General features: G+C 41.8%; 1 protein-coding gene across 1 annotated transcript; it reads right to left on the bottom strand.

The window, feature by feature from the left end:
- Positions 1 to 9,166: 9,166 nt before the first annotated feature.
- LOC130176164 (zinc finger BED domain-containing protein 5) lies at positions 9,167 to 10,339 on the bottom strand. Its single transcript, XM_056387101.1, has one exon. It carries the CDS (start codon positions 10,337 to 10,339, stop codon positions 9,167 to 9,169), a length of 1,173 nt encoding a protein of 390 aa, XP_056243076.1.
- Between the last annotated feature and the right edge of the window lie 1,932 nt (positions 10,340 to 12,271).

Genomic DNA, 12,271 nt, shown 5'->3' with positions numbered 1-12,271 from the left:
TCACCACGATTATTTTCAGTATACCAAAGATGGACTGGTTTGGCTGTGAGCATATGCAGAGGATATGCAGCTGGGTATCTGGTGCTTTGGCACATAACTGTCCTATATAGCATGTTATTCTGGGTGTTGTAACCTGTAATCTGTTAACATCAAGACCTTTACCTCTCTGTGTCACTTTTATTACTTCCAACCTCCTAAAAGGGGGGTGCATTACTAACTCTCCGATAGATGTAGATAAACCCACAAACAGCAATATAACCATAAAACCCAGACATATAATGGATCCTTGGCCTCCTGCTCACCCAAAGGTCAGCAGTTTACCTAAGGCTAACTGTCTGGTATTTTTACCATAATTTAGCGTGAAACTGGTAACTGTTTTATCTCTACCACAGACAAGTGGCAGAAAATGAATGGATGGATGGTTCTTCACTGTTCAACCTCAGTCTCATCAATCCATCAAACATGTCTCAGTAGTGTTGTGCAGCGTGTCGTAGAGCGTCAAACCTCAGCTCAGTAATGCAGTGGCTTCCTCTGTGATGTCCATGGAAACAGGACTCTGCGCACCATGATGAGTGTGTGGTCAACTAATGAACAGAGATATGAACCAGCTCCAATGATTCATTTAAGCCTTCAGGTGTGACCCCGAGTTTCTTTGTTCCTGATCATATGTGTTGAGATGTTGGAGTATCAGCTGGATGTCCACTTCTAGGGAGAGTTACCACAGAAATGAATCATCTAAAAAACGAAAAACTTTAGTGGCTTTCCCCTGGAACACTGTGTACTGCACTGTGCCATCTCATCTATGGGCAGTTGTGTCTTTGTAAACATGGAGAGCACCAACAGTTAAGCAGGAGGGACTCGCATGCACAAAAACACAGTCGTATGTGCACTAAGCATGCACACGCTGCCAGACCAGATATCAAAGAAAAGCTGAGAGCAGAGAGCTCTGTCCGGCTGCTGCTTTGTTTCTTTTCATTCAGTTTATGATGAACTTTTCATGTCATTTTTGTTTTTACTCTGACTTAAAATGAAATAAAATTTTTTAAAATTATTCTGAAACAGCTTTGTCACAGAGAGTAAATATAATGTGCTCACTAGGATCCTAAACAACACCTCCAGTGATGCTGTTCTAACACGAGACTGATTTCAGTCTGATGCTCAGTGAAAGCTTGCATTCTGTCTCTGACACACATTAGATTATTCTAAAGGAGTCATGTCACCAGACCAGAGACATGCTGACCCAAACCAAACTGCTCTGATTCATTTGGCTGCAGCAATCAGTGGCAGGATGCTCTAGTGGATTAATAGGTGCATTAGACATGTCCCATAACCAGAGATGCTGTTACCTCTGTGTTTAGCAACAGTGTCTCATTACAGGAGCTAAACACGACTCTGTTTGTCTCTGTTTGAACAGGCACAGTGTTGGCCACCTAAACAGGCAGTCAGCATCCAACACATGATGCTATTTATATCAGGCAGATAGTTGCGAAATGGAAGACGTGTCTTCATACAACACACCTTTTAAAGAGGGAGATGTTTGGCCACAACAGAATATTTCTGTTGAAACTGCAGAATTTAATCAGCTCTGGACTGTGATGGCTGCAGCGACCATCAGACTATTCTCAACATTCAGGAGGAGAAACTCTTCGGGAGAGGCTGGTGTCACACTAACATGAGCGTAAATGACACATCAGCTCTCTAAGTAAACCTATATGCTTCTTATGTTTTGTTTGGGGAATGGCTCCTTCACACTCACACATGCCCTGAGGGCCAGTGGGCCCCATCATGGTAGATTGCCACTTGTGGTCCCATTCATTTATTCACTATCTGCTAAAAGAAATCATTTTTGTATTGTCACATATAATAACCACACAGCAGATTAATGTAGGTTATATACAGAAAATACAGAGTTCTGATACATGAGATAACCTTGTCTTTGTGTTTGGTGTCTTCAGAATGAAGAGGACGTGGAAAGTACTTTGAATATCCTCAATATCTTGGATGAACTCCTGTCAGCTGGTGAGCTAAGATCATATCAGCTCTTTACCACTGATTATAGCAGGTAGAGGACTAACTTGTATCAGGGAGTAAACACAGGGACCCAGGAGAGTGGTTGCTTAATGCAGGATAGGAAGAAATCTAATCAGCTTAATTACTGGACAAATGCAGGAAAACACACAAAAAGACTTAAACTGGCAGCTGAAACACTGAAATCTCATACTCATTTATTTTGAAATCCATAGTGCTCATAGAGGCAATATAATAACAACACAAATATTTTTACTGAAACACATCATCTATCATAGTCTTAAGTGTAGAATGGGATCTTTGCATCATTTCTCACCCTGACACTTAAAAGCTGTCTCATTGTCACCTCCAATAATCATACAAGTAACAGTAAGAGTATCCTCTACCTGTCTGTGTTCAGGTACAGATCGTCGTATCCACTATATGATCAGTAAAGGAGGCAGTGAGGCCCTTCTGACTGCTCTGGTCAACACCGGCCGTAACCTCTGTCCCAACTACACCGTCCTGCTCCCACTGCTGCACCTGGTGGCCAAGATTGGACACAGAGGTGAGGACTGATGAGTTAATATGTGATCGTGATGGGGAAAACATTTTCAACAAAACCTCAGATACATCAGAGCACCACAGTGCAACACAACTCTCAGGTGCATATACACCCACTGAGCACTTTATTGGGAACAGCACACTAACACTGGGTAGTTCCTCTGCTCTTCATGCCATAGATCCACCAGATGCTGAAACTTTCCCCTGAGGCTCTGCTCCATGTTTCCAGATATGTCAGCTGCAAATTCGTGCTAATCTCCTGTTTTGGCCGTACTCTGTCTGCACATTCATGAATATAATATGTGTGTTTGTCTGTGCAGACCGTCATATTGGTATGAAGGCACAGGAGGCTGGAGCTGTGCTGCTCACTCTCAATCTGCTTAAATACAATGTCACACATGCCAAGAGGGCTGCAGCCTGTCTCTGGGTCATCCAAGTCTTCTCTTCATCAGGTACGAACATGCACACATGCGCGCGCGCACACACACACACACACACACACACACAAAATATGAGTCACTAGAAAGTGAATTTGAGTCATTTCTTTTTAAAGTTGAATTGCTCAGCTTGGATAATTGCATTAAAAAATAAATTTCAATCACATAATTTGAATTTGTATTGTTAAACATGAATAACTTCATTGGCTGCAGTGCTCGTGGAACCTTAGGGGTAGTCTGTGGAACCACAATGGCAGTCTGTGGAACCTCACTGGCAGTTTGTGGAACCTCAGTGACAGTCTGCGGAACAACAGGGACAGCTTATAGAACCTTAGTGGCAGCCTGTGGAATCTCAGTAGCAGCCTGTGAAACCACAGTGACAGTTTGTGGAACCTCAGTGACACCCCTTCAAACCTCAGTTGCAGTCTGTGGAACCTCAGTAGCAGTCTGTGGAACCTCAGTGACAGTCTGTGGACCATCAGTAGCAGGCTGTGGAACCACAGTGACAGCCTGTTGAACCTCAATAGCAGTCTGTAGAACCTCAGTGACAGTCTGTGGACCATCAGTAGAAGTGTGTGGAACCAGAGTGACGGCCTATGGAACCTCAGTGGAAGCCTCTGGTTCCTCAGTAGCAGCTTGTGGAACCTCAGGGACAGCTTCTAGAACTTCAGTTGCAGTCTGTGGAACCACAGTAACAGCCTGTTGAACCTCAGTAGCAGTCTGTAGAACCTCAGGGACAGCTTCTAGAACTTCAGTTGCAGTCTGTGGAACCTCAGAGACAGCCTGTGGACCATCAGTAGAAGTGTGTGGAACCACATTGAAGGCCTGTAGACCCTCAGTGGCAGCCTGTGGAACCTCAGTAGCAGGCTGGACAACCTCAGTGTCAGATTGTGGAACCTCAGGGACAGCTTCTAGAACTCTAGCGGCTACACCAGTCTGTGGAACCTCAGTAGCACCCTGTGGAACCTCAGTGGCAGTATGTGGAACCTCAGGTGACAACCTGTGGAACCTTAGTGGCAGGTTATGGAATCTCAGTTGTAGCTTGTGGAACCTCATGTGACAGCCTGTGGACCATTAGTTGAAGCCTGTAGAACCTCAGTGGAAGTCTGTGGAACCTCAGTAGCACCCTGTGGAACCTCAGTGGCAGTCTGTGGAACCTCAGGTGACAACCTGTGGAACCTTAGTGGCAGGTTATGGAATCTCAGTTGTAGCTTGTGGAACCTCATGTGACAGCCTGTGGACCATTAGTTGAAGCCTGTAGAACCTCAGTGGAAGTCTGTGGAACCTCAGTGGCAGTCTGTGGTACCTCAGTGGCAGTCTGTGGAACCTCACTGGCAGTCCTAGGTTCCACAGGCTGCCACTGTATTTCAGTTCCAAACTAATAAATTCAATTTAAAATTATATGTAAAATCAAAATTAAAATAGAAATGATTCAACTTTCTAGAGAGTCATATTTTTGTCTATAAAGAAGCAGGTTCTGGTTTAACACACGAAGAGTTCACTGTGATTTCAGACACAGCCTGTTTATTTACATTTATCCAATATCCCTAATCACCACCCAGAGACTGGGTGCAGTTCATACATAAGAAAAGTGCTTTTTCACTAACAAAGTGTGTAGGGTTAAATATGAAGTAGTGAGATGGGCTGTTAGTGACAACTGCAGGCACTTTAATGGCTGATGTATATTTGAGTCTGTAAAAGCAGCCCTGCCTGTCTACATTTATAAAGACTCCTTTCCATTCAAATTACACTGAGGCAGGACCCAAAATATTGTTTATTCATTACTGATCATTCAAAACTTAGTCACTTCACTTCAAGAAGCCTCTTGAGGTAGTACAGGTTCACTGATGTGATCTGGACCGAGGCGTCTTCAAGCCCCTGATGTAATTAATTAATATTCAAAAAAATTGGAAACCAGTGTAAAGAAGGGAAGAGAGGCTTCCTAAAAACAGAATTTAAAGGGTGAGGTTTTCCCAAATCTGACAGAGAAACTTCATTCAAAATGGAGGATTTTATTGCTCAACATTGTGGTTTCAGATCAACCTGTCTATGTTGGAGCATCTGTGTTTAAATTTTTCAATTGATCTCAGTGATCTTCCTGTGTACTGCTTACAGTATCTACAGCAAAACTAATAGGAGAGAACCATGGACTGGACATCATCTTCCACCTCATCCCTCAGTATACCACCAAACACCTGCAAACCATCAGGTATGTACACCCAGGTTTGTGCATTGACTGCTGACATCCTCACAACTTGAGAAAAATGTCAGTGGTCATTAACAGTTCCTAAATAACACTGACTGATAGGTATTTACTTAACAGTACACTCCAAGATTACCACTCAATCAAAACATCCAAGTTAGCCTCTTAGCTATAGCTAGCAAGTTTCAGCTAATGTGTAAATAAATGATGGGTCATGCCTGACCCACACGATGAAATATCCTTTTCTCAGAACCCAGAAGCAGACCACATAGATGGGTCAGTGACATTCACTGACTTGTTTATCTTTACTTTGGCAGTTTATGGAGCTAGAATTAGCCTTAGTTGGCTAGGTTAGGACTAGTTCACTTTTTTATTTAAAATGGGAGTTAGCGATGGTTTCAGATGCAACTGTACTCCCTCACTCAGGACTCAGTTGAAGCACCTTTGGCAGTGATCACAACCTCAAGCCTTCTTGAGTCTGATGTCACAACCTTTACACACCTGGATTTGTGGATTTTCTGCCGTTCTTCTCTGAAGATCCTCTCAGGCTCTGTCAGGTTGGATGGGGACATCAGTGGAAAGACATGCTCAGGTCTCTCCAGAGAGTTGTCCTTAAGCTAGTCCTGTGTTGTCTTGGCTCTGTGCCAAGGGTCACTGTCCTGTTGGAAGGTGAACCTTCAGCCCAGCCTGAAGTCCTGAGCTCTGGACCAGGTTTTCCCTCAATCCTGACCAATTTCCCTGTCCCCCCACAGCCTGGTGCCGCCTCCACCATACTCCACTGCTGGGATGGTGTGGTTCAGGTAATGAGCGGTGCCTGGTTTCTCCAGAACTTAGAACTAAGACCAAACAGTTCAGGTTCTGGTTTCATCAGACCTGAGAATCTGGTTTCTCACAGTCTGAGAGTCCTTTTCCTGCTTCTTTACAAACCGTCACTGAGGAGAGGCTTCGTCTGGACTCTCTGACATGAAGTCCAGATCAGTGGAGAGCTGCAGTGATGGTTGTCCGAGAACAGGGGTTTTCAAAGTGTGGGATAGTGGGCCTCCCCTAAGAGAACTCAAAAGCAGCCGCGCCCCCCCCCCACTATTATTAGTGCCACGGGTGCTCAGCTCCGAGGCATCTATTAATATTCTGTTTCGGGTTTATTATTCTTCCGCCAAATTTTGGCGCGTAACCCGTCCCGTAGCTTTGAGAAAACCCCGGTAATATATACATCAAAACGTGCGTCTTGATCCCGAAAGAGGTGCTATGACGTTTGGTGTTAAAATTCCAATTTTTCCCAAAGTTAGTCCCAAAAAACTGGGAATAAATAATGCATTAGGAATGCATTGGAATTTTCTTTAGAAACCCACCTTTTTTCTACAAAATTGCACCCAGCTCTCTCATACCTGCATGTAGAAATGTGATTCAAACTATAAAACGGAGGAAAACTTCTGCTCTCTCAAAAAGACAAAGGAACTGTTTTTACATAACATGTAAACTTTTCAAACTGTGAGCACTCAAAGGAGGAGTGCAAATCCCTTTTTCTTCAAAGTTAGAGTGAAAGCGTCAGTTGGCTAGAGTGCGTGAAGCAGTAAAAAATAACCTTTATTTTTATTTTTAACTCAAGCTCACGGCCAAACCGTAAAAAGGAGACAAATAATTCTTTCTGAAAATGTAGACATAGTTGTTGGGATTCATAAAATGTAACTTTGTAAATGTAAAATTTAAACAGGGGTGCCGAGTCCAGCAGCAATACCTGTCTCACTCTCATTGACACCTAATGTAATCGTCTTTTTTTTTCAAAAGAATCTCTCTCTGTCTTCGCACTGAGCTTACGCACTCATTTTAAGGAATATCTGAATAAAATAGAGACTGTAGAAACTTCTGGCTTCAGTGTCTGGCACGGTCTTTTCAGTTTTTGAAAAGAAGTAACGGTTTTCTCATAATTTGCAGTTGTTTGAAGCCATGTAGAAGCCAAATTCTGGGCAGATTTTCACATTGCCATGGCAACGGCAGCTCCTGACCTGTGTGCGTGCGCCTAGCAACCAACTCTCCAAGCTCCGCTAGCTTTACATTAGCCGCATGTTAGGTCTTAAATTACATTTAGTTAGGTCTTAAATATGTAAGTCCATTTACTGCTTCCTTCGTTGCTTTTTGTTTTGTTTTGTTAAAAGAGTGAATGAAGTTGTGACGGTCTCCGCTGAGACAGAGGAGAGGAGAAGCTACTAGCCCTCTCTCGCTGTCACTTCTAGTCGCGTTGCTCTCCTCCCCAGTAATGTTAAATTTAGCACCGAAAAAAACATAATAGTGGTAATTTAAATAGCGGTTCATGGGATTTATTAACCCTCAGGGGTCCCTCTGTTCTTTTTTGAACATTTTCTTCACTTTTCTTTTTTGATTTGCTGATCATTTTGGCTGTGTTACAGCTGAAGGTATGGATTTCTGCAAGAAAGTGTCTTTTTTTTTTTTTTTTTTACATATTTTTAAAATCTAATGTCAGTAACTGTTACAGGTCTATTATATACTGGTAACACATTTTGTACCCTCTGGGGTTCCTCGCGTCCAAAAAAGGACACACAAAGAAAATGCTTTAAAATCATCATATATCAATATTTTTTTCTGCTTTTTTTGCATACATCTCTTAAACCACTTCAGTTCTGCTCAAACCTACCAAATGTTTATTAGTTTTCAGGATTTTAACACTTTAAATGCCAGTTTGAAGACACGTTGCCTCTTGTTTTATTAAAAAAACAACACAGAATATGAGATATTTCCCACATAATACATGATGGAGGGATGTGACATTGTTTTATATCAGAGTCTTTTATATCAAGACATTTCTCAAAACCAGAATATGATCAGGGTGACTTTTGAACACTGGAAACAAATCATGTACTCATCCCGGCAGTAGCCCCCGTGGCACTCAAAATTTCCCTGGAATTTTCTACTTCCTTTTATTACTGTTATTGATGTTGCTTTGTATGTTCCATGCAGGCTTAAAAAAAAGGTATAAATGTCAAGAATAAATGTCATACACATCTTTATTTTTTTTTAAATGTTTGTATGTTCTTGAACATATTTTTAAAACATTTTAAACTGTGAATGTGCTCAAATATTTTTTACACAATTTACACAATCTTTGTATGTTTTTAACATCTTTTTTTTTTTACACATTTTAACATCTTTTTTTTTACACATTTTAACATCTTTGTTTTTAACATCTTTTTAAAACACATTTTAATACCTTTGTTTTTAACATCTTTTTAAAACACATTTTAAAACCTTTGTTTTTAACATCTTTTTAAAAAACATTTTAACACTTTTGTTTTTAACATTTTTTAAAACACATTTTAACACCTTTGTTTTTAACATCTTTTTAAAACACATTTTAATACCTTTGTTTTTAACATATTTTTAAAACACATTTTAATACCTTTGTTTTTAACATCTTTTTAAAAAACATTTTAACACTTTTGTTTTTAACATTTTTTAAAACACATTTTAACACCTTTGTTTTTAACATCTTTTTAAAACACATTTTAATACCTTTGTTTTTAACATATTTTTAAAACACATTTTAATACCTTTGTTTTTAACATCTTTTAAAAACACATTTTAACACCTTTGTGTGTTTTAAACATATTTTGAATACATTTAAACATCAATCAAAATTACAATTTACAATTTAACTTTTCAACGGATTTTTCTTAAACACATTTTCACTCATCCGACGTTATCCCACATTAACGCTGAAACACTGCACACAACACATTTGCTCACCTCGATTTTAGTGGGCACAGTGAGTCTGTGTCTTTGATGCGCTGTAGAAAGGAATAAACGCAGATCATCCTCTACCCGCAACCGTGACCGGTACTTGCTTTTAATCGTTGTCAATGCGGAAAATCCACACTCACACAGGTAAGTGGAGGTGAAGGGGATGAACATTTTTACAGCCTTTTTGGTGAGGTGGGGGAACTCAGTCTCCACAGACGGCCAGAAGTGTGCAAGTGACACCCATCTTTTGTTTCAAGTCCATATTAGAGTTCAGCTCGACAAGGGCCTCCTCCTCTTGCAGGGTCAGTCCATCACGGAGTGTCACTGGGAAAGAGAACGGATTTCTCACCCATTGATTTGCCAAGGTCTCCTCTCCCAAAAAGTCTCCAAACTGCTCACGCAACCCCTTAAAATTGGGAATGACCACCTGTTGTACACAGTTCAGTTGCAGTCCTGTTTGCTCCACAACATCCTCCAAGATTGGGAACATTTCCACCGAGCCCCGTTCAACACGAGTGCACCAGAGGTCCAACTTTTTCCTGAATGCAGAGACTTGATCGTGTGCCAAAAAGACATGGCACTCTTTGCCTTGCAGAGAAGTGTTCAGTGTGTTTATCCAGTCAAAGATATCAGACAGATATGCCAGCATTGCAACCCACTTTGCGTCCTCCATATGCTTCAGCAGTGGGGAGTCGATTTCGGCGAGGAAGAGGAGGACTTCCTCGCGCAGATCACACAAGCGGGTGAGGACCTTGCCCCGTGACAGCCACCAGACCTCGGAGTGCAGGAGTAGCTGATGGAAGTGAGCCCCCATCTCATTGCAGAGAATAGAGAAGAGACGGGCATTCATGGCGCGTGATTTAATTAGGTTTACAATTTTTACTGCCTCATCCAGGACCGTGTGCAGCTCTTTTGGCATCCTCTTGGTTGCCAAGGCCTGGCGATGGATAATACAGTGTGACCAAACAGCGACAGCTTGCACCTGTTTTACTAAACCTCTGTGGCGGCCTGTCATTGCCCTCGCACCATCAGTACATATTCCACAACAGCGGCTCCAGTCAATATGATGTTCCTGAATGAAGTCATTCAAAGCCTTGAAGATTTCTGCTGCTGTAGTGCGCGCCGGCAGAGGATGGCAAAACAGAAACTCCTCCTGGACATTGAGCTCTTTAATAAAGCGCACATACACCATTAGCGTTGCACAGTTAGCCACATCGGTGGACTCGTCCAGCTGAATGGAGAAGAAAGGGCTCTCACGGATAGCGTCCAGCACCTGCTCCTTCACATCATCTGCCATGTCGGAGATGTGGCGCTGGATGGTGTTGTCAGACATCGGTATGGCATCCAGCTTGGCAGCAGCAGCTTCGCCTATCATTACCGAACACATATGTTTGGCAGCAGGGAGGAGCAATGTCTCACCAATGTTGTGGGGTTTCCCCGTCTTCGCAATGCGTAACGCTATGCGGTATGATGCCTCGGTTGCCTTAGTATTTACAGTACCAAATGTCTGGATGGCTTTCTTCTGTGACCGCAATTCATTAAGCTTCCTATCGAAAAACTCCCGCGGCTTGGTTGTTAGATTGTGGTGCTTAGTTTCAATGTGGAGTTTACATGGTCGCATACTGTCGTTAGCTAGCACCTCTTTGCAAATAACACACTGTGGTAGCGGAGCATCGTCAGGACCAATGAATGAAAAACCAAACTTTAAATAATCAGGGTCATACTTCCTCCGTTTTCTGCTCACCTCTGTGCCCACTCTCACTTTCACCTGTGGTACTAAAAATTGATCCATTTGCATTTGTAGTTAGCTAGTCCTCACGCGCCCCCCTGGGGAGGCGCCTCACACTTTGAAAGTGTGTGTGGAGAAGATTCTCCATCTCCACACACTCTCTGGAGCTGACCACCAGGTTCTTGGTCTTACAGATGTTTCAGTTAGTCCTGGTCCAATTCTAGAAGAGTCCTGGTTGTTCCAGATCTCTTCATGTAAGAATGACGGAGGCCACTATGCTCTTGGGAACCTTCAATACAGGAGAAATGTTTTTGTATTCTTACCCATGATCTGAGTCCCAACACAGTCCTGTCAATGAACTCGGCAGCCACTTCCTTCCTCCTCATGGCTTGGTTTTTCCTCCACTGTATCACAAAGGGGCTGCATCTTCTCCATGCAAAAACTACATGGCAGTGTTTAACTTTAAAGGGAAACATTATGTTGGGTCTGAGCTCTGCCTCATGAGCGGGACACCATAAATGTTGGGCTGGCAGACACGGGGCACCATATGTTGGACCTTCAGTTGTCTATCAGTTTATTATATTTATCATAAATTTAGAATATATTGATATTAAAAATATTAATATTAAATAATAACTTTAAAATGAATTAAAGTCATTGGGGGCACCAGCCTAAAACTAATAGGCAAAATAACCAATATTGGGTTGGAGTTCTATTGAGTAGAGGTTGGCAATATTCACACTTGTGCAACATTAAACACACCAGTGGTTATACTTAAAGACATCATCATTTAGACATTTTTTTAACACAATGTCTAATCTAAATTATATACAGAGGTGTGTGTGTGTGCGTGTGTGTGTGTGTGTGTGTGTGTGTGTGTGTGTATGTATGGGGGTGTGTATGTGGAGACACAGACAAAGGCTAGATTGTCAATTTAAAACGGTCGCTGTGACCACATGGCCTGAACAAGGAAGACTATACAAGATGGCAGTAAACAAGGGAACTACTCAAAATGGCCACTGAGCCCACCTGGTGTTTGGGGGAGGGAAGATGTGAGTTTCTTTGTTAGCCTAGCTCGTGTAATCTAAAGGTACCTGGTTACAGAGGTGGAAAAAGTACAAAAATATTGTACCAATACTTTGATGAAATATTACTCAAGTAAAAGTAAAAGTACTCATCTGAAAATGTACTCAAGTAAAAGTAAAAAGTAGTTCATTTGAAATGTACTTTAAGTAAAAGTTACTTAGTTACTTTCTTTGTGTGGGGTGTGAGGGTAGTAAAAATAAGACAAGGGGTCAGAAGTCCAAAACTGTTTTGTTTTTAATTAAAGAACAAGTGTAACAAATGTAAGTGCAATAACAACAACTGTGTGTGTGTGTGTGTGTGTGTGTTTGTTAACCGTCAAGAGAATGAGAATATGTTAATGCCATCTCCACAGCTGCAAGAGCGCTATAGAGGGCATGTGTGTTTAAGTGCAATAACAACAAAGAATACCTACACAAATGTAAATGTAATAACAACATACATGTCAATACCAACAGCAACAGCTGTTATACTGCAAATCAAGGCCGCTAGTTT

This window comes from Seriola aureovittata, chromosome 10 (genome assembly GCF_021018895.1).
Source record: "Seriola aureovittata isolate HTS-2021-v1 ecotype China chromosome 10, ASM2101889v1, whole genome shotgun sequence".
Classification (NCBI taxonomy): Eukaryota; Metazoa; Chordata; class Actinopteri; order Carangiformes; family Carangidae; genus Seriola; species Seriola aureovittata.
Note: the sequence above shows the minus strand (reverse complement) of the source record. Positions and strands in the feature narration are given on the sequence as shown.

Coding starts and splice junctions, on each gene's coding strand:
- LOC130176164 (XM_056387101.1), bottom strand. CDS start 10,339: ATGATAGGCGAAGCTGCTGCTGCCAAGCTGGATGCCATACCGATGTCT.